At 51.1% G+C, this 22975-nt stretch overlaps 1 protein-coding gene across 1 annotated transcript; it reads right to left on the reverse strand.

Annotated features, from left to right (window-relative positions):
• Positions 1–1055: 1055 nt before the first annotated feature.
• On the reverse strand, positions 1056–17233 carry LOC141961053 (uncharacterized). Its single transcript, XM_074907573.1, has 2 exons — positions 17189–17233; positions 1056–12569 (listed from the first exon to the last, which is right to left on the reverse strand). The coding sequence occupies exons 1-2, from the start codon at positions 17209–17211 to the stop codon at positions 8069–8071; spliced, it is 4524 nt and encodes a 1507-aa protein (XP_074763674.1). The 5' UTR covers positions 17212–17233; the 3' UTR covers positions 1056–8068.
• Positions 17234–22975: the final 5742 nt, after the last annotated feature.

Consider the following 22975-nt stretch of genomic DNA (forward strand, 5'->3'; position numbering starts at 1 on the left):
CAGGGAAGCAAACAAAGATGAAGGAAAAACATTTGCCATCAGGGTGGAGATAATACTTAAACACTGAACATCTTATAAAAGATAAATTTACTGGGTTGTTGTTGCCTTTTTTTTCCCTTTTTTTTTTTTTTTTTAATATACCTGTTCCAAGGGCAAAGGCAGCATGAGGCTGGTGAGGGGTCCTACAGGGCCTTGGAACCGGCAGCACTCCCTGCTCCACCCTCCAAAGTCAGGGACCCATCACCATAAAACTAGCAACAATCCTGCTGCTGCTGCCCCACACAGACAGCTGGGCTGTGTGTGTGGGGCAACCAGCAAACACAGGCAAAAAGGGGATTAAAAAACAAAAAAGAAAAATCCAAACACACTTACAAAAAAACAACCAAATGACCTCAACCCCCCCCTAGAAGGAGAATAAAAATTGCAGAATGGGAAGCAAATAAGCAAACAGCCTTCTGGAGCCAGCACTGGGACTGTAACGGCGACTGCGGTGCGCTCCCTCAGGCCACCCGTACCCGCAGGAAGCGCAGGAGCCCCAAAGGCAGCTGCTCACTGCAGTAACTCACTAGCGGGAGTTTGCTATCAGTCACTACCTATCCTATCCCGGCCATTTTGGGGGGGGAGGTCCCTTGTGGGTGACGGCATCCACCACCTTCTGCATCCCTGGGGATACCTCCTTGGGCATCCCCAGGCCAAGAAACATCCCCCCCACCCCACCCCCCCATGACATGCTGGACTGAGCCCCCACAAAGAGTGGGGGTTATTCCCAGCCAGCCCTGAGCCCCGAGAGCTCCTGCCATCAAAGCAGACATTATTACTACAAATCTTATTGCTTGCAGTGCCCCCCGCCCTGGGGAACGGCCATCCCAGCCGGCCACAGGAGCTCACTGCCTCCCCGGGGACCATGGCCATCAACCAGGTCTGACATCATCAAAATGAGATGAAGAGAACAAGTTAATGCTTCAACTTTGATGTGACATAAAAAAACCCCAAACCAAACACCACCACCACCCACCCCACCCCATCCCTTCCCGTCCCCCCACACAATAGCCAGCCCTTTGGTTGCGGCACACTGGGCGATACAGCCCCACCAACCAGCACACCAGTCAGAATAAGAACCTGTGGAAAGCCCATGAAATAAATATTTAAAAAAAAACTATTTACAATATTAGATCTGTGATCATGAAGTGAGAGAAAAATGCTTTATCCTGCCCCAAAAAAGCTTAAAAAGTAGATTAGCATCCTGCTGCCTAGCACAACACTATCTTACATGGCACCTACACATAATATATATTCACATTTCATTTTAAAATTAGGTACTCTTACAAACAGACTTAGAAAACATTGGCTAGCAATGCAGCCCAAGGGACTGCCTGGCCTCCGGACCCATGCCACAAACACCGGCCGGCTACATCCCAGCTCCTCTGGCTGCCCCCAAGCTGCCAACGTGCCCTGAATCAAAACCGCCAGCTGCCCCCTCCACCGCCCTTTGGGGAGAGGGTGGAAGTGCTCGTGAAAGAGAGGGCTTGTCCGCGGGGAGGGGAGGAGGAAGGATGGGGACCATGATTTCTGCTAAGCCTAGGGGTGAGCTTAATACAAACAAGAACTCCTGAGAACATCTTAGAACAGATGGATTCATTTCACAACCACCAAGCTAAAGGATGGGCTGAACGGACGCTACAACACACGGGGGTGGGGGGACGCGCAATGCGGGGACATCATAGCCTCATAGTTTGCTCAAAAAACCTACTGCTACAAGAAAAGCTGCATGACGTTCCTGGGCATGGGGGAGCCTACCCCTGTCTCACCCCCAGGCCATGCAGGCATCCAGCCCAAGGACACGGACCTGAGGACGCCTTGGCTGGGGCTCAGCCTTCTTTCCCTGGCATAACCACTGGTGGTGGAAAGACCAGAGCCTGAGCTGGACGGCAGCCCACACCTCCCTGCTGCCCCAGGCACTGCCCATGCCCACAGGAGGCTGGGAACTGCAGCTTTCCTAGTTGCCTTCAACTGGGAATGCAGTTGTCAGGCTGAAAGAATAGGACCTGGAGAGAGAAACTGTCCATCAACAAGTCTTAAAAACAGGGCAGCGGTACACCCGTGTCCTTCTGAGATTGTGTTTCTATTTCCCGGGAGGTTACTATGGGGGGCAGAGCTTTCAGAAACACCGGCATTTCCAGAGGTGCCATGTGAGCAGCTGGGACACAGGCTGGCCTGCAGCTTTGCTCATCCGCACACCAGCAAAAAGTGGCTCGGGCAGCCCGCCAGCCCACTCAGTCCAGCTCCCCCTGGCACAGGAGGGACGAGGACGCAGAGAGCAGCAGGGGCGAGGTCATCTCACTCTCCTGGCTCGTGGAGGATGATCAGCAACGCGGCAGAAAGTTTGATGAAAGCATCAGCACCAGCCAGCCAGCTCTTTGGAGAAGGTTTGCTGCAAATGCGTCTCACTGACGTGTTGGTAGTTGAACACAGAAACACCACTGCACACAGCAACCACGAGCAAAAAGGACCTCATTAGTGATGAATATAAACGTGCACACCTTGGATATACTGCACGCATCCTGTCAGCAGAGAAACCCATGCCAGGGCTCGTGTTGCTAGACAAGAACCTAACAGCTACAGATGGAAGGAGCCACCCTGGGCTCAAACTGCTCTTGCTGCAGCCCTCAACTCCCACACAGATAAATTTTGACTCTGCCACGGCAAACCCAGCCCCTCCCGGAGGTTAGGTAAGATGGATGGTTCCTGACCACATGAAGTGTAAAGACCCGGAGCTGCTGATGACAAGGTGAGAGAGGAAAAGGTAACCATGCAAATGAGAGAAGGGGGCTGGCAGCAAAGGGCCAGTAAGGACATCTGTGGAGGTGCAGAGCTAAGAAGATGCTGCTACTGGTACATGAACCTGGGAGTTGGAGACTAGTTTCAAGAATAGGATGAGAAAGTGGCCAGCAAGGAAAGCCAAAGTAACAGAAAGAGGAGAGGTCTGTTTTGTGGGACACAGCACTTGTGCTGAAATCCGGAGCTGAAGAAGCAGAGCAGGGAGCGGCGGGGTGGCCCAGAGGAAGAGGAGCGCAATGAGGCTGCAGAGCTGAGGATGGCACTGTGGTAGTGCCAGTGGGCAGCTCTGCACCATAGCAAACGGAAATGCACTTGATGCCCGTGTGTAATAATTGTGTTTCTTATTTCCTTCCATTCATTAAGATCATCTGCAGCTCCCTGTGCGTCTTGTGCATTGCGTAGAAGCTGCATTTATTGGAAATGGGCTTCTCTAAAGCAGGGGCCATGCAACAGCAGCATACCTCACTTCTGCCGCACTGCAAAACAAACAGAAATGAGTAGTGCATGTCCCAAGTCATTTACAAAGAGCAACAGGTTATGTATATGGTATTATCTCTACTTATTTTTGTGTCTCTTTGCACTGTTCTAGCTGAAACATGGCTGTGTGGAGAGACTAAATTGGGAAGTAAATTGGAAAGAGTAATGCAACATGAGAATTGATTGGGAAAAAAAAACAAAAGGAGAAAAAAATTCAGATATCTGAGCACTGATAAAGAAAATAGGGCTGCCCAGACAATGCCACCCTGCCAGGCAGTCACCTCACATGCAGATCCTTCAATTTGCTACCAAACTAAATGAAAATTTCATTTTCTAGCAAATTACAGCATTCCTTCTTCCTGCCCCAAAATAAAGCACTCACAAAAGCAAGTGCAAAGCACATTAAGAGCAGGTCTTGTAGTCTGCAAGACCTAGCAGTTACTATTGGTGTCAAGTGGAGAACACACACAGGAGAGGCAGAGGGGCCAAAGACGGCATCTCCTGGAGCAGTGGCAGCAAGGAAAGGAGCCTGGAAGGGAGCTGGGGGCCTCCTCAGAGCAGAAAGCCTTAATGCTTTTCTAGAGATGACAGCCACCCCTGGCCTACCTCACCCCTGGGGATCCTCCTCTGGGGTAACCCAAAGGATTGCACAAATCTGTAATTCAGAGAATTTGTACTAAAGCACCAATATTCCTATCTCGAGGTGGGCTGGAGAGGTCATGCCCCAAGTGCTTGCTGCAATCACTCAGCCATAGGTGATGGCTTCACCCTGCCCATCCCTTGTCAAACAAGCTTGCTCTCCATAAAAACTACCTGCATGAGTTAAACCCACTACCCAGTGCAGCAGCTGCAGGAGAAAATGCTCCTGCCAGTTCCTCACAATGTAGAGACAAATCACTCCAGTTTTCCTCAAAATTGTAATCTTTAAATAAGGGAGAGTTGTTGGGAGGAAAGGAGGAGGCAGAGAGCAGAGCAGCTCTGAGCAGGGTTTATGTGCCTGGCCAGGGAAAGCCCTGCAGAGGCTGCAACGCCGGGGACCAGCCCTGAGGGCAGTGGAGCAGGGAGCCGGTGGGTCCCTGCTGACAAGACCCCAGACCATCCTATCCCGCGGGACAGCCCGGCTTGGCACCTCCTGCAAACCCGCTGCTCCCTGTCCCTGCAGGTGCCCAAGGTGCTGCTCTGCCATCTGCCCACCTGAGCCAGGCACCCACGAGGCACATGCAGCACATGCCTGGCCTGGGCTAGTCCCAGGCTGCAGGCTGGGGCAATTGTATTTAGAAATGGTTTTATTTGAAAAAAACCTCAGAATTATTTGCTTACTCTCAATTCATTTTCTGAAGACAAGAATAACAATCCGAAGCCCAGTCCAGCCCAGCACCCTCTTTTCAGTCCCATCTTGACACAGAACACACCCTCTACCTTCCCTCATTAAAAGGAAAAGAAATTCAGATTTACACCTACGAGGCACAGCCCAGCTCCCATTAAAAGTCAGCAGGATCTTTGCACAGATTTCATGAGTGTTACTCTTTGCACAGGACACGCCAGATCTAATGTGGGAAAGCCAGGGCTTGCTGAACACCTCTGGCATCCCCTAGGGAGGGACAGAGCTGCCAGTTGAAGGTGATAGGAGACTGGGACAAGCTGCAGGTGCTTTGAGTTTCAGACCACATTGGCCACACACTGCTCATCATGGCGAATGCCACCTTGCTCCCCCACGGAGCCCTGTGACTCCTACAGCGTCTGCTGACAGGGCCTTGTCCCATGGGGACCTGCCTTCAGCACAGGCAATCTCCATCCAGCTAAACTGAAACACAGCAGCATGACAGAAAACCACAACCCGAGACTGGAAATCCAAAGGGATGGGAGAAATATGTTCATCCTTTTAGTATCTCTGACTTCTCCCTGTGACGGGTCCTGGCCATTCCTCTCTGGAACTGAGGCCTGGCTGGGACACTGTCGGAACCTCAGTGTGCTGATCCCACCACTGCCCAAGCCAAGTACTGCACACCAAACCAGGACAGACACCCAGACACTGCTCCACCCCTGCACCCATGGGACGCCTGCCATCTCCCACCCTTGCCATGCTCAGCCAGTGGGTGCTGGTGGAGCCCTGGGGTGCAGGAAGGCCGCCAGGAGGCTGGAGCAGCAGCACCCCGTCCAGAAAGCCTCTCTCCACTTGCTTTGTCGAGGTTTTTAGCCTAATGAGGTTCCCACTCCCAGAAGCATGGAAGATGGAGAGCAGAGCAGCCTGCATTTACCAGCGGCTAAAAAATTAAAGAGGAGGAGAGAGGGAAAGCCCTGAGGAGCGCTCAGGTGTGTGGTACCCTGCACAGCTCTGCAAGCACAGCCCAGTGCAGGCGTTTCAGGAGCGATGAGGAAGGATGGAGAAAGGGGTTGTGAAGGATGGGGAAAAGGAGGTCTGCTGTCAGGGAGCAGCATGAGGAGCAGAGGTAAGAGGGGTGCTCACACGCATGCCCGGCCCAGGGGAAGGAGGGGAAATCCTGGGCCCGCGTGCCTGTGGAGAGGCTGTCCCAGCCGGAGGCTAGAGGAGGACTCTAAGTATGGATGGAGAAGAGGGGAAGATAACCTGTAAGAAAGGTACAGATCAGTCATTTAACTGCCAACAGTGCCCTCCTGCCTCAAACCTCTCCTGAAATGCTTTTAAATCTTTCCTGATGGAATGTTTGACATATTTAATGCATGCAGTAAAAATTAAAGTAATAGATAACTTCATATTAATCTGTACAGGGACTGACAGGCTAGATTTAATCACTTCCTAGCTGTTCAGAGAGTTAACTTATTCTAGCATGATTCAAAGGAAAGGTAACAGATTATTTTTTTTTAAATCAGCCATTTCATAGTAAGAGAAAAATGTGCCGCAGCCTCGTGTGCGTCAGCGCTGGGGGAAGGGAATACCTGCAAGAGAGCCAGAGGTGCTCTGCGAAGGGCGTGCAAATCTCAAATGCCTTGTTGCATCCTCTATACTAAATAGGTACAATGAAAGATTTAAAGATGATTATCTGCCTTCCACCTCCAGTCCATGGGCTTTGGGATCTGGGGTTCAATGCCAACCATGAAAAGGAATTCCAGTTGCAGTCGAGCCCTCTCTAGCCTCTGCCCCCAGGGCAGGCATCTCTCAAATGTGTGGCCTGCCCCGGAGCCTTGCTCTGAGCAGGGACAAGGAGATGAGCAGGGATCAGCAAGTGGCTGTTAAAGATGGGGCAACCCCAGAGCCTGCACAGTGACTTCTCAGGCATTGCCACTTTCTGCACAGGAGGAAGCTTGCATTGGGATTCATGCAAAGGGACTTTGCGCAGCAGTGTGAAAGTGGAGCCATGGGGATGCAAGGGCTGAGCAGGGTCCTCTCCCCGAGCGCAGACTGCAGCAGACCCTTCTCAGCCACTGAGCATCCCTGCCTGGCAGAGCCAGCACAGCCACGTGCTCTGTGCGCTTCTAACAGGTTTTCTGCAGAGCTGCTAGGCACCATGACCCTGTTCTGCCACTGCAGACCCCCAGCTGGCTTTTAAACATGCTGCAGAGGCTTGCAGAGGCACCCTGCAGAGGTGTCATGTAGGACAGGGCAGAGGCTCAGCCGCTTTCAGACCCCACAGCACCAGATGCAAGCAAGAACAAAGCAACCGCAACTTGCTAGTAAAAGGATGAAACGCAAATTACGGTAAAAAATAAACTTAAGTCAGTCCCTTCTCTCAACCCTATTCCAATCAAAAATCCTGGCTTAGGAGGATGCTAAGCAAGACGCACACAAGAGCACAGGGCAAGGGCCAGGGCTCCCCTTCTGCGGAGCAACAACATCAGGAGCTCAAGCCTGTGGAAAGGGAGAGTCAACCTTCAGCGAAGCGCTGCACAAACTGCTTTGCTGTCAGAGACCACAGAAATCACCACAGGGGCAGCAAAATAGGAGAAGGAGGTCTGTCCAAAAGCAGGGCACAGCAGGACCCATTCATCCCTGAAGCCAGCAAGAAATAAAGACGGATACAGCCCAGCGTGCCTGCCCGGCAGCAGTGGATGTGGCAGGCTGGTACCCAGAGCCACCGCAGCATCTCCTCTGCCGCCTCCGCCTGAGCGGGACCTCCCCACCCCACGGGCTGTGCAAGGGGGGAGCGAGGCAGCCATCAGCAGTACACACACCAGTAGCTAATTAATACTTTTAAGCAGGTAACAGTATGGGACACCAGCAGCTGCTACTAACGAACCAACAAAGGACAGATTTGCCTTTCTCTCCCTCAGTGATGGGAAATGGTTTTGGTTTTGCTTTAAATGCCACTAAGAAGACAGACAGAAGGAGGACTCTGAAGGAAAGGGAAATGTTTGCGTGCACCCGAAGGCTGCCAAAAGCTACTTCATGTGCACGAAGGTGGTTTTCTTTCTGCTACAGTACAAGTGCTTGTGCCTCAAGTATAAAACGCAAGCCTCCAAATCACACAGACGAGCTTCTTATTTTTATTTTTAAAGTGATAAATAAGGCACTGTACTTTTAACTAAAACTGCCTGGTTCCAAGTTTAAAAACCCAAGGAACGTTCAAACTGCAGAAACTTCCTTCTGAACAGCAGAGCCAGACAGGCCGACCTCTTCTCTGTCCGAAACACATCTGCTGATGCCTAAAATCACAGGCGTTATCTTTTAACTGCGGATTTTTAAAGGCTTGCTACAGCTTATAAAAGCAGCTTTAGTTAATGCATGGTAAAGGGTTACTACTGTACACCAGTTTTGTACATGGCTACCGGTTCTTCGCTATTTTGGGTCCAGTCGTGAGCGTTTGCTGTGCGAACAGTCCACTTTTGCCCTCAGCTTCCTCTTGCCCTGCGACCCGCTGCTCTCCTGCATCTTCTTCATGGACCTGGTCAGGGTCTTCCCACCACTGGGCTTCTTGTTGGCCATCTTCTGCGACCGTGTGGAGGACTCTCCCAGGGGCTTCTGCTTCAGGGACTTGGCTAGCTCCTCGTGGCTGGGGGGCAGCACAGCCCGTCTGCTCGTGTTCTCCTTGCCCTTCCGCAGGGAGAGCCGCACTTTCTCCAGCTGCCTTTTTGGGGCTCTCTTCTCTTTCAAAGACATTTTTCTAGCCAGCTTATTGCTCCTCTCCATGGCAGCCTGCTTTCGGGTGGCAGGAGTTTTTGCGCTGACCTCTGAATGCTTTATTTTACTGGCCTTCTTGGCAGGCAGCTTGTCCTTGGTGGAGGAGCTGGACCGCTCCTGGGTGCTCCCACTCTCCTTCAGCATCCTCTTCTTCCTGTTGAGCTGGAGGTCAGCTTTGGACAAGGGATCCTCCTGGGATCTGCTCTTCCCCTTCCGCCCCTTCCCCATCCCATCCACTGATGGAGATTTAGCAGGAAAGGCATCTGCTTTGATCTGCAAGGCCAACTTCGGAGACATGAGCGGGTTGATGCACACGCTCTTCCGGCTATGCTTGCTGTCCAGAGACGGGTGGTCCCCCGGGCCATCACCCTTCTTCTCCACCTTCACCATGCGGTGCTGGGCTCGCAGCTTGCCCCGTAGGTTGGAGTACTTGCGCAGGATCCTGGTGCTGGCCTGTGTGGGCAAGCTGGGGGCAGGCTGGATGGTTTTGTCTTCACTCAGGTCCTCGGTGCCAACACTGGTGGGAGACATCTGGTTGGGAGTGGTGGCTTCTTCAGCCTCCGCTTTATCAGCATTCTCTCGAATTTTAGCCCAAAGCTTTTGGTTCTTCAGGTTATTCCGAGCTGGGGTAGTGGCAGCGAACTTCTTGAGGTGTTTTTTCAAACGTTCAGCTTGGAGTGAGCTGGGGTAGAGACTGGAGGAGGAATATTTCTGCATTGGGACTTTGATGGGGGGGATCTCCCCTGGGAGACGGGTGTTCAGTTTCTTCACGATCACTAGAGACCTGGTTTCAGTTGTCTCCAGAAACCACTGGCAGATGTCGGACAGCTTAAAGGCCTTCATAAACAGCATCTGGACAGGTGAAAGCTTCTGCACTTCCAGCGAGCCTCTACTTTTCCGTGTCCTTTTCTTGCTTTTCCAAATCTCTTTCAGTTTGTCAGCTTTGTTCTTTACCTTGGGAGTTGGCTGCACCTCCTTTTCCAGCTGAATCCAACCTTTCTGAACTTTCATGTACTGGGCGTTGAACTCAGCAATGAGCTCCTGGTTCTCCTCTTCAGCACACCACTCCATGAACTTTGGTTTGCTGTCAGCCATGTCTATGTCCTCCAATGCTGGGGAGTCATCATTCCCTGAATTGCTTTCGTCCCTCGGTTTGGGGATCGCTTGCATAGACTCCTTCCCTTGTGTGCTCTTTTTTGCAGTGTCTATGGGTGCGTGTGCGTGTCTTAAATTATAAAACTGCAGGGCAACCTTTTTATGCTTTGCAGCCTTTGCTGGAAGATGCTTGCTTCCACCTCTGCTGCTGGGACATGGAGGTGAATTGGCCACTGGCTCATAGTTCTCCAGCTTGCCTGTGTCTATGGCACTGTCAGAGCTCTCCTCATCATTCACGCTGGCATCATCTGGTTTCACATCCACTTGCTCGGCATCATTTGCAGGTACACTGCTCTCCGGAGGGAGGAGAATGCTTGTCTTCTCAGAATCAGCCTGGACAATGATTTCCAGCATCTCACTGGGTTGACTTTGGCTGCTGTTAGCAGGGGGGTTGTCTTTAGAGGAATTTTCTTCCTCTGCTGCAGTCTCTTTCGCTAAGATGCTTTTATATATTTGTCTGGTAGTGACACCATTCTCCTCAGCTGGCTGCTGCTCAGTGATGTTCTTTTGAGCCTGGCCAGTGCCCGGCCCCTCGCTGGTTTTGAGCAGCACACTGGGGAAGCAGTCATTTGGGAAGTGCACGGATGCAGCCCCATCCAGGTGCACCTCTCTCTTGAACCGCTTAGCGCCGGGACTCTTGGAGATTTTGATCTGAAGGCAAGGAAGCTGCACAGAGCTGGAAGAAACAGCATCCTCAGCACTGTCCTCAGCAGGCGACTGAGATTGCTGGCTTCGGAGACATCGGTCCGATGCCACAAGCGCTCTCCTGCCTTTCTTTCGTTTCTTGTCTAGACTGTCTTTGGAAGACACAGAGTCATTCCCTGCAGTGTCTGAACCATCAGGTTCAGGCAGAATTTCCTCTTCAACAGGCTCTTTTTCACCTGCTGGGCTGCTATTCTCCACTGCCTCCCCTTCAGAGATTTCGGGGAGGGCTGTGCTGGCCGACACAACCTCCTCTTGCTCAGGGGAGCTGTCACCCACCATACCCGATAATTCGGCTTCTGGTGCAGCATCAATGCTTTTGTTCACATCCATGCACTGCAAGGTGGTGGTGGGCTCCGTGGGGCTCTCCCCATCCATGGTGGCAGGGGGCTCATCAGGAGCCTGCTGGCCTGGAGAGCATGGGGAGGGCTCTGGCAGACACAGTCTGCAGGGCTCTGTGTCCCCTGTGCTTGGAAGCTGGGCAGGATCCCTGGTACCATCATGAGTCAGGGGTGCTGTGTCCGCAGCGGCAGAGGGCTGCAAGGGGGACTTTGGCTCTGGGCTGGTGGGGAGAGCTGGATCTGTTTGTACATTGGAGCCCGGGCAACCTTCCTCCCCACTGGGTGCTTCTGAGATGGGAAGGGCAGCAAAATCAGCAGCCTGCCCGCCGCCACTGCCATCCCCAGAGGAGCCCAGGCTGCCACCAGCCTCCCAGGGGACAGTGCCTCCTGCTCTCATCCCCCCTCCTTCTGCAGGAGGGGAGCCAGGGGGTGGTGAGCCAGCTGAGCTGTCCTCTTTCTGGGGGCTGGGTGGAGCAGAGAGGGAGAAGAAGGGCACGGCCATGGTGGCTTCCCTCGACCGCAGTGCCCGGGTATCCCAGGGCTGCACAGGGGCCGGCTCAGCAATCTCTTTTGTTTCTCGATTGGTTGGTGCCCCTTTAGCCAGAAGCCTCAGGGAAACCCTCTTCTCGCCTTCCCGTCCTGCCCCTGCAGAGCCCCCCACCGAGAGCACCAGGGGCGGCTTAGAGCTTACGAGGGTCTCTGTTCGCAGTGCCGGGCTGCTCCCCCTCTCCTCCGCCCGGGAGCTCTTAACCAGCGTGCGGACAGTCGGGAGCTCGCAGCACTCCCCGTTGAAGTAGTACCCCCGCGTGCTCTTCCTCGCTGTCTTGCGGGACGACACCGACCGCTGGGTCTCGAAATGGCACTCAGTGATGGGCTGGCTGATGTAGACCACGTCGCACTGGTTGTCGTAGTCATTGATCCTCAGCCCCGATGTCTTCTTGCTCTTCCGAGTGGATCTGAGGGAGGCTGCCTTGGCGCGAGGGTGCCCACCGGGGGTCCGGTGGGCGGCTGGCGCAGCGCCGGCGGGCAGCCAGCCCTCTTTGGACTTGTCGAGCGGGCCCTTGTCGGCTGGATGCAGGTGGCAGCCTGCCTTGCCCTTGGCCACGGCGTGAAGGTGGTTTTCTTGCTTTGGTCTCGCATCTTGTTCTTTTGCGTCTAAGTCCTGGAGCAAAGATGCTTTCGAGCTGCATTGCAAAGTGTTCTCTTTGTCAGCTCTGCGAGGAGGGGTCACCGCAAAGCCGGGATCCCAGGACTCTTCTGGAAGAGCTCTAAAAGAGCTCTTTTGGGACCCCATACAGCCATCTAAGCTGTCCTCGCTGCCGTTCACATTTGCCACTTTGACCGAGATATAACCTTCCACAAAAGTCTTACCTGCTAGTTGCTCTTTACTGTCCTCACACTTTCTGACACTGGCTTCTTGCTCGTGTCCAGCAGCTTGCTGCCCTTCCAGGCTCTTTGCAGCATGATGGAAATTCAAAGAGGAAGAGTTTAATGTGCTGAGGTATCCTTGGGTGGAGCTATCCTTTGGACTAGCAGAACGAAGCCTGGTGACGGGGAGCTCAAAGTCCCTCCTCAAAGCAGGACTGGAGCTCTCTGCTCTGTCCAGAGACTTCAGCTCCATCAGCTGCTTCGAGGCTTGTCCCGTAACATGCAGGGGGCCATCGGACCCCAACTGTCCTGGGTCCGAGGAAGAAGGGGGCTTTGATTCAGTACAAGTAGCACCCTTATCCTGATTTTCAGTGCTTCGCTGGCTACAACCAGAGCCACAAGTAGAGGCCTCCATGCTCTCAGATTCAGACAACTGCTGGCCTTCAGAGTCTGGTTGTACTTCAGTGTATATGTCGTTTAGCACACGAATGAATTGCTTCTGGTGATGTGTACACAGTCTGACCATAAACTTTTCCAGTGGAGACTTCGGCTGATTGTTAGAGTCTATTGCTATTGTCTCTGCTGCATCCTCACTAGAGAGACAAAGAGAAAAGCAGTCAGTAACATGTTCCAAGGAATGAAACTTTATGCTACAAAACTGGAATAACCCTTCTCCTCCCACTCAGGCATATTGCTTGCCTGATCTCCAGGTGAGATCAAGCATCTTGTTGTCACGGGGCTGGCAGGTGTCCCCTCAGTCCCCACCACGCACACGTACGTATGCACACTGCTGGCAGGACATGGACTGCACTTCTGTTTGGCTCCCCCTGCCACAGCACCCACAATTACACTTCTGCCTAGGACATCCTGGTGTGTAGGCACCATGTGACATGTTCAAAGCAAACCTAAATTTCCCAGTGAGAATCAGATTTAGTACGTGCACAGTGCCCAGTGTAGAAGGCCCAGCACTTCTGGGACCCACCAGGACAACTGCACACCTCTGCTCGATCTGCACAGTCAGACTGGGTGGGAGCAGAGCAGCATCCCACTTGGGCAGCCAGGTGCCAGAAATCTTGAGCTAGTGTAAATCTTCAAATTCTGCTCATGCCTCTGTGGCAGAAGATGGGTCTAGGGCAAACTGAGCAGATCTGAGCCTCCTCTGTAATCAGTGCAGAAATTCTGGTGAGCTCCCAGCCTGCAGAACGTGCAGGCAACAATGCACCCTTCTGTGGTGCAGTGCCTTGCTATTTGCACTGACCTTTGATTTACTGCCATTTAATAAAGTGGCTCTGCAGCTGATGGGCTGACCGTCAGCATGCAGTGGTTACTCAGAAAGGTCTGCTTCCACTACCTAGCTCTCAAACCGAGGTGATTATCATTTACCCGTTTGGCACAGGCAATTAATTAGGACTTATTGGTGGAGAGGTTAAGGGATAATTACCCAGTGTTTGCCTGAACTCATCAGGAGTGCCACAGCAGGTGCTGTTATCAAGACCATATCTATTTCCAACGGCAGCGCAGGCGACTCCCACCCAGTCCTCGCCACCCCGAGGGGGCTGCGCGCCTTGGCACCCATACTGCCTGGCACAGGATCTTTGCCAGCAACTTAGGGTTGCTTTGCAGTAACAGTTGCACTTTGTACCTCCTGGCCTTGTAACGGAGGAGTGAAAGTCGTTTCCCCCCACTACAGCCTTGCTCTCGCCCCCACCCCAGCATCAGACACTGACTTCACTCGCTTGGCTGGGTTGAGGGGGACAACACTTATCACAGGGTGCAGGGCCAGGGTGGGGAAAAGCAGCTTTATCTGGAGTGGGTTTTCCCTCTCCACACTGCAACGTGCAGGGCTCAATGGGTGAACAAGGAGGAAGAACCTGGGCTCGGAGGAGCCGTTGGCAGAGAGAAGGAGGAGGGAAGGCCAGGGACCCGAGCCGGCCGCGCTCGGTGGCAGCCGGCATGCTGGAGCCGGCCCCAGGCAGCCCTCACCTGCTGCTCCCTTACTGCTTGCTGGCTGCTTTCTTTGAACTGACCAGTGCCAAGGAGGCACCTCCAGCAACCTGCTCCCAAACTTGGCAAAGGGCAAGGAAAGGTGCCCAGGGGCCGCTTCGGGCCCTGGGCTGGCCAGGTGGCACCCAGAAACCCTAGGCTGCAGCCAAGCCTGTAGTGAGCATCTGGTAGCCAGCCCTTTGTTTTCCAATTTCCCAAAATTTTTAAGTGTAATGAGGCTTTGCCTCGCAATCACAGCCACTCAGTTTCCTTAAAGGCTTCTTGGGCAGGGTTTTCCCAAAACCGCCCGGAAAGGCTGAGCGAGCTCAGCTTGCCAAATGTGCTCCGGCACCTCCAGAACTCCAGATACTCCCAGGGTTAGCAATAAACAACGTACCTCGCTTTACTACACCCGGGCGAGAAAAACGCCCTCCAGCAACCGTCTCAACTGGTTCTACCTGGCGCTGCGATGACTTTCAATTTGCAATGCCTGGGATTAGTTTAAATAAAAACGCTCAGGTACAACCTGGCCCCTCTCCAGAGCTCTGCATGGGAAGGGTTGTGTCAGCCGGGATCTCTTACACAGCCCAGCTCCTCCCCTTGCCCTGTTGAATAACAAAGGGGATAAAAAAAACCTTTCACCTCCCCTGCAAGAGGAGGGCTTGGAGCAGGGGGCTTTGCGAAGAGGCAGAGCTCAGCACAACTTTTTTTCCACCTTTGCAAAGAGGGTGGCTGCTTTCCTCTTACCCGCTCACAAGCCCAGCTCCTAAGAGCAGCAGCCATCTTCCCCCAGCAAGCCTGAATTTATAATGGTAGTGGCAGAGGTGTGGCCCTGCCCTGGCCCACCCTGCTGCCATGCTCCCCAGGCAGCCTCGGGAAGCTGTTACAATGGCAAAACAGCCAACTCCCTCCTTGCCAGGGTGCCTTTGGGTGCTACACACAAATGCCTGCAAAGGAAGCACCCATGGCACAGGCAAAGCGGTTGCCCAGGTGGGTGGTGAGGAAGGAAAGTCGAGATACAGGCTGGAAGATGCCTGGCCAGGGAGGAGATTATGGGTCTGTGTACATAGTCCCTAATTTGGGAGAAGGAACCCAAGTAACCAGGCATGGTCCTTCCTCACCTTGCAGCAGCCATGCTGAATGCAATGGGTTGGAGGTCATGCCTGCTTTGCATGGGTGTGTGGGGCAGCAAAAGGCCCATGTTCTCCTTGTATGGCGGAGGGGACCTGGGCTCCCTGGTCCTAAAGGCTCCAGGGTGGCATTTCTGCCTTACCTTCAACTAATCTATTTCTCTGAAGTGTGACTGAGGCCATAGTGCTTGTTTTCACCTTATTTGCCCCACTGTAGTCCAAGGAGTAAATCTGAGATACACACAGATATAAGTATTTTTCCTGCTCAATAAAGGAAATAAATCTATCCAGCCTCGATGCCCTTTGTCCTTAGAAGACCCATCTCATGCTCAGCAATATAGTTCACCTGATTCTGCAGGCAGGTTGCATTCAGGGTCCTCTGCTTTCACCTCATGTTGGCTCAAAGATAGGCTGCAACTTCTTGCCTTGAGTTCATCTGTTCCTTCCCTACCTCACCCCTGTTGGGTACTGCAGGCAGTATCCCCTTTTTCTCAGTTTCAAAGGACAACCCTGAGGCAGAGCTCTCCCCTGCAGCTGGGCTCTGAGCACAGCTGGATCCCACCTCAGTCCTTCCTCTCCCCGTTCCCCCGGGGCTGCTGAGCTGCAGCCTGTGCCTCTCCATGCCCAGATCTCCCAGACACAGCTCAGTGCTCCCTGGGACCTGCTTATCTGTGGGACTTCATAGCTATCCAGTAGTTCCCACCATTCCTGTCTGTTCTAGCTATTATTATTAAATAAAACATGTCCATGACCATTCTCTTGCCCAGTGGCTGATGGATGCAGGATTGCCTGCATCATCGCTACTTAAGGCAGTTTCGGAGAAGGGCTTGCTTCATGCTCAGGTGTAACAGAAGAGTTTATTTCAAGTGCCTCACGGCTTCAGGTAGGGTTGCTTACTGATTGTGTAAACTGTTGCAGAGAAGCTGTTTATTTACATGGCTTATCAGAGAGGAGAAGTGAGCTGAATGCAGAGCTGAAGTGCCTTCCCAGGGGAAGATGCTGGCTACTAACAGGTTCCTCAGCCCTGCAGGCAAAGGCGCAGTGAGAGCTGAAGACCAACTGGCGAATGCAGAGGAACTGGGAACAAATGTAAGGAAATACTGTTCTTGGGAGGCAGCTACCCCTGTCTCTGAAGCGCCCGCCTTTTGGGAGGCACAGGTCAGCCTGGCAGAAGCTGCTGGGCTCAGCAGATAAGTGAGGGAGCCCAGGGCAGCCCATACCATCTGCACCCTCTCCCCAGTGCCCACGCTCACCCCTTCCCACAGGGCTTGCCCTGAGGCTCTCTTAGTTTTGGGTGTGCATGAGGACTGTGTCATCTCTCTCAAAGGCTGGAGAGGTCACAAGCCTGCTGCAGCTCTGCGGCTGGGGAGGGGTGACTTACTGGGGATCCCCTATGCCTATAGCCAAGCTGCAAGCATAGTCACAAACCTGTATGGGGTACCCAGAAGGATTCACTAAGATGGGAGAGACAACCCACCTGCCAGTGAGCTTTCCTGCAGAACCTGGGGGATGGCAGGTCTGCCCTTTCTGGCCACCAGCCTTGAAAGCTGCCTACACCCCGCTTGCAGCCCCCCAGCACGTGTCACCTTGTGTCAGCAGAAGGCACCCTGGGGTCCCAAGCAAATCTTATCACCCGAGCCTCTTGCTACCTCCTGGCCCTTCTAGCTTTCCCAGGGCAGCCCTGTTCTCTCCTCCTTCCCTGCCTGCCGCAGAAGGTGTCAGAGGCATCAAGGGGCAGGAGCTGTCAGAGACACAAACGGAGCTGTTGCTATGCAACCCTGGTGGTGCAGCAATTAACGCTGGGGAAAACGTGCTGTGCTCTAAAGCTATTTGCATAGCTGCGTGCTGCAATACATTTGTTTGCATTGTGCCTCTACTGTTTAGTGGAGTTTGAAGTCAACCCTCCTCCAGCTCTTGCTGGGGGGTTACCTGGGGCTTCCAACAAAGGCTACGCGGTTGGGGATGATGGGGCTGGGGGAAAGCAGGGGTTTGTCTGTCTGTAACACATATAGACTGCACAGGTATGGGATTTACAGTATGGGGGGGAAAGGACAAGTTATCTGGATTTCATCCTATGCAGCCCGAGGAGCTTTGCCCACCTTGCGGAGCCAGCTCCTGCCATGCCCCTGGCCCGCTGGTGGGGTTGCCACATCTCCACTCTTCTGGGTGCACTGGAGTGACAGTGCGCTTGTTCTGCTTGTGAATGCCAGACACGGCTTTACGGGCAGCCCAGCCTGCCTGCGATTCAAGAATGTATTTTGGAGGGGAGCAAGGGGGAGAAGAAAGAGAGGGAGAAAGAAATCAACTGGTTCATACGAACCTACCTGGGATGCCGGTCTCCGAAAACCTGTTGATTGCCAACTGCAATCTTCTGGTTTACCCACCCCAAGTTTGTCACTATTGAACATGAAGCCTGTGCCCTTTTTGGGTTTCTTTTTTAGCCCTTGAACATTGGTTTGATTGATTATAAGTTTACAGGTATGTTTTGTACCTCAGAGGCACAAGAAGCAGCAGCAGAACAAAAGTTCAAGGCTAAGTGTTTCTGTTCCTTTCAGACCACTCTAAGCACCAGGATTATAGTTCTGTAAAAGAAACAAAACATAGCTATAAACTTATAAAATCCAATTTAGTATTCTTACGGGGATGACCTTTCCCCTCCCTCTCCTGCTGTCACACAGCTGACTCCATGCTGGTTGGTGGAGCGCTGCCTTTTACCACCCAAAACGAGAGGTACCACTAGAGTACCCTACCAAGCCAAAGGCTGCCTTGGAAACCTGGCTAAAAGTGGAGATTTGAGAAACATGGATGACTAAGAATAAAGCCTAACTTGTGAGCGATGCTCTCCATCAGTTGAACTCAAAGCACTGACCATGCCCACTTTGACCCCAAGGTAGGAGACAGCGTGTCTCGCTGCCTTTGGGTGGCACCTCCAGCCCTGCTCGTTTCAGTCACTTAATTATTTTTCAGGGTGAATGGAAATGCTGTTTTGAGGGATTGCAAAAGAGGAGCAGCCTCTTAAAAGGAGCTTGCTCACCACTGGCAGTCAGGTGAGCTGACCCCAGCCCCAGGGGCATTGTGAATTCTGTGTGCTAAATGCATGCTTGAAAGCGGCTGTGGCTGTGGGTTGCGAAAGGTGGGCTCGCTTGCCCCAGTGTTGGGGGGGCTGCATGCAGAGGCACACAAGGGTCTTTCCCAATAGAAGGGGGAAATGAGTTCTCTGCCAGCCGTGGTTTGGCTTGCTGGAGTGGCTGGGTGAAGGCAAACGCCACTGGGGAAGGGCACTGGACCAAGGCAGGAGGTGGCACCATGTCTTTCAGCAGCAGCCCACACCAACGTCACCACGGTAGACATGGAGCCATGGCTACTGCCAGCTCTCTGCCTGAAATTATTACCCCAGGGTGGCAAAAGGCAACACACGTTGCATCTTCCCCGCTCCATTTGACACACGGTATCATGCTCAAACCCATCTTCACTCTTAGCTGCAAGACCTCGCACTTTGAGAGGTAGAGGTGAGGGGTCATGCTTTCTTCTGCTGGCACGACTCTGGGGTGCGGCAATCCCTTTCAGGGGATGAGCAAAACAACCATGTAAGCCACTGCAGCAAGATTTTCTGTAGCTCATCTCTTAAAGTCCCAATTAAAGGCTGACACTGGATGTACCAGTTTAAATGCCTGTATTTCAATCCTCAGAAATATGCCTGGCACCTAACACTCCCCACACAGATGAATGAGTCCCTTCACACCTCTGTGGGCGCTACAGTAATTCTCTCTTGCTGCACTGAAAAAAAATAGATGAGCAGCACAGAAAGAGCTGAGGCTCCACACAACAGTTAGCAAGGAGAAAAAGCATTTTTCTTCTCTAAATTAAAAGCCGAAGTTGTGCAAAGCACAGCCAAAATAACTATGGAAATATTGCTGTGGAGTTCTCAAGGCTCCTGAATTTATGCCGTCCTTGGTGACGTGCGTGGGGATGGATTGAGCTTGCATTTCAACTGAAAAGCAGGAAGAAACAAGTTATAGATGGGTTTTGTTTGGTTGGGGTTTTTGTCAGCTGCATGTATTAGTCAAGGTATCCAGGTTATACAATAAGCCAACTGACTGGATAAACAACAGACATCCATTACAGATTCAGACTTTTAACCCTTCAGAGTAGTGTCTTTTATTTGTTAATTTATTTTTAAAGTAGTCAAACACTAAAAATCACCTTCTCCCCACCTGTAACCAAATAAAAATCAAACAAATCAAAAGTGCTCTTACATTAAAAGAAACAATAGTAACCTCAAATAAGTTTATCTTTCTTATATTCCTGTTATAGCTTACTCCACTCCCACCTTCCCCAAGTAACTAACCCAACCATATTCAATAGTAGTTTATCATCACTTGTAATACTTCTAATACAATATTTAATAACTAATTAAAATCTTACCACTGAGCTATTGCTTTAAAACCAAGGGAGATTTATCATGTTGGAAACATTAGTCTACATACCAGCTTTCAAAGCCTTTCCAGAATTGTCCTCCTAAATTTTCTAATTATCAAGGACATCTGGGATCTTTCCTTTAAGGAAAAAAAAAAATTACCATGAGTGTTTCTCTCTGAGGCAGTACTCAGCATCTTCCCTGAGCTAGTTGCTCCAAAAGTATAGATATCACCAGAAGACCAGAATAGATAGAAAAATAGATAGCAGATAGCACCAAAAGACAAACAACAAAAGCATGCCGGGCAAAAAAAAATTTCTTACAATGATTTTCTCAGGTTTGCACACAATGATTTTCTCAGCTTTGCACATGTTTTTAAAAAAGCAGCACCCAGTTAAGGCAAGGGAGAATGAACCACAGGGACCAGTCCTGTGGAGTAGGGAGGGATGCCCCGAGTATCTTTACCAGTGCCGGGTATGAGTTGGGAGCACATGCTGGCTCTGGACTGGAGGTGAGGCAGATGTACAGCCTCTCCCCTGCTCCCGAGCCCACCGCCTTGGGCTCCCCGCCTGTCCTGCAGCAAACTGGGGACAAATCTCAACCTGCAGAGCCCTCGGGCATGCACACAGGTCAGCTGGAGCCACTGCAGCCACAGAGGTTCAACAGCAGGCAAACCCCCCCACCGAAGGGGCACTCATCTGCAGTAAATTAAGGTTTGCAAGCAGGATGTGCTGTGCTGTGATAAATCCCACCTTCTACTCCTAAACTGCACCTATACTACAGGGCTGCACCTGTGAGGTGGAAGAAAACACAAATGTATCAGATTCTCTCTCTGCAGACGTCGCTGGTCCCAGCTCCAGCAGGCACACTGCCACGCACAGCCACTGTCTACTTCTAGAAATCTTCAAGGATTTTTAAAGTCTGCAAATATCCAGGATATTTTTTTCCAGCATGGATATGAAAAACCAAATGCAGCAACTAGGTAGAGCACTCACTAGAGCTAATCACACTCTGCACAACCTGGTCGTCAAAGCTTGGGAGGGGCCAGTGGAAGACATTTGGAGAGCAGAGGGTATCTTGGGTGCAATTAACAGACGTTGGGGGATATGACCCCATTTCAGATAACCTGGAGATTCACATAATTGGGCCTCAGATAATCAAGGCCATGCTGTTAATAGAAACAGTATCACAACTCCTAACAGCAGCATTTCCCACGTGCCGATGCTATACCTCCTTGCACAAAAACGCCTAGTGAAATATGAATTAGCGGTTTGATATGTGTCCGTAATCTCTGTCAACTGCCAGGCTGAGCAACAAACCCTGTTTCTGGTGCACCACTTCGGCTGGCTGCTTGGGAAATAGGTTAAGGCAGAGAAGTGGATTGCAGCCCTGGATGCCTAGGGACGAGGCTGTCTCAGAGCTGACGGGCTAGGTAAGCTCTATTTTGAAAGTGGGTTAATTTAACTGCCATTCAACTACCATGAAATGATGTAGGTTAATTTTATAGTCAGATAACTATTAAGAAACCAAAACATAAGGCAGGAAATATCTCTATGCATGCCAGTGGGGAGAGGTTTTTCCTCTGCGCTAATGCACACCCCTCCCCTTCAGCTCAAACCTCTCATCCTTCCATTTCTGCACATCCCTCACATCATCTCTTTTTTTTTAAACCCTTGTCATTACACACTATTGTCCTTCCTCCCCCTCTTAAGAGAGTCTATTCTCCTCTCAAAAATTCACCTTGGTATTCTGGCCCACAATTCTTTTTCTCCTTCATTTACATTGTCACACATCTGAATGCTAAAGGAAGACTAACAAATAAATCTTGTCTGACCACAGCAAATATCCACTAAAAAAGGTCCCATCTCCCCCATGAATCTGATATTTGTCCAGCTACGTGGCAAACTGAGGCAGGGAACTACACCTCCCTTAGCACGTAACACGCCATCATCACTAACACACCCAGTTTTCTTTAGGGTTATTTACCTAAAGATAGGTAAATATCTTGGTGGTTTGCCCTTTATAATTGGATGCTGCAGTTAAAATGTACTTTGTTCAATTTTCCTTTCTGCAGCATAATGATAGTATTGTTTGCTTCTTTATAGTGGGGACAAAACCCATCAATTGCTGGTTTGCCATAAAGGGAAAAATAGAAGGAAAAAATTTATCAACAACAGCTTATGCCTGCAAAGGAACAGATCCCTTGGAAAAAGCAAAAGTGACTCATCACTCCTCACGCGGAGCGAGGAAGGAGTGAGCACCAGAGCCAGGCAGATTCCCCTCCAGGATGCCTTCACAGATGCCTCCCTCTGACTTCTCCACCTCCCTGGTCCCATTGCTCCCACCAGCAGGAAAATGAGTTCCTAACCTTTGCAGAGGAAACTAAAGCAATGATGACCCATTAGCACATGCTGCCCATCAAGCACTCATGGATCTCCTCTACCACAGACATTTTAAGTGCACTACACAAACCCTGAAAGCTCAGAGAAATGAACTCACGCTTAACCACAGTGGCAACGAGGCCACAGCACTAACGGGACAGTGGCATTTTTACCGTGCTTTATATGACCAGAGGAATACAGAATGGGACCAACCCTAGAAATCACAGCTAAACCGTCTCTGAAAAATCCTCCCTCGCAGCGACTCACACATTCAGATGGCAATGCCAGAGCCTGAACCACGTACACCGTGGGGATTTTTGACCCACAGAAGTCTGAGTGCCAGATTCCCTGTTGTCCTGCTGAGGCCTCATTACTCCTATTAATTTCACAAGGAAAGTCCTTTTTTTTCACTCAGGAGCCATACATGAACAGACAAAACAGCCAAAGCCCAAGTCTTATCAACCTGCTCTTTGCCAGCACTAAGCCACTACCTTTGTCACTTTGTGCTAGGTTATATTGATTTTAAGCTTTGTTACTAATTTTTATTCCTAATTTAATCATAAGATCATTAAAGAAGCTGCAGGGTATATTTCTTTTAAATCCAGAGTTACATTACTTTTGCTTTTATCAACTAGCAATCCAGTCTACACTCAAACAAAAGTAAATGCACCAACATAAGGACAGGTATAGGCAAGAAGACTAGAATTAAAGAGCTGTTGATCAGTCACCATTACTGTACGCACTTGTGTCTATTAGAGAAAAGCTAACACTGGCCCTGTAACAGGAGCAAAAATGTACTTTTTTTTGTGCATCAGCAGAAAAGCTCACTGAATTACAGCTAGGCAGACCTCTAGCAAGCAGTGAGGTTAGGTAGCTGTCACCACGGTCCAACGCGAACTTTGTTATTAGCGAACACACTTTGGGTACTGAGTAAGCTGGTTTAGCTTTAACATCTCAGGCTGATGGATGATGGCTAGAAATCAGAAGAAAACTTGTATTGCCATACAAACAGAGTACATTAGTTATAACAGCTTCTTATGCAAAACCAGAATCCTACAGCATCTTTTTTTACTGTCTCCTTTCAAAGT

The sequence above is a fragment of the Athene noctua genome, chromosome 5, assembly GCF_965140245.1.
Source record: "Athene noctua chromosome 5, bAthNoc1.hap1.1, whole genome shotgun sequence".
Lineage (NCBI taxonomy): Eukaryota > Metazoa > Chordata > Aves > Strigiformes > Strigidae > Athene > Athene noctua.

Excerpts from the sequence above, each read along its gene's own strand:
- LOC141961053 (XM_074907573.1), bottom strand. The coding sequence starts at position 17,211 with ATGGCAGGAGCTGGCTCCGCAAG. Across the intron at positions 12,570-17,188 it reads GCAGGAGCTGGCTCCGCAAG|TGAGGATGCAGCAGAGACAA; the intron begins GTGGGCAAAGCT and ends TTGTCTCTCTAG.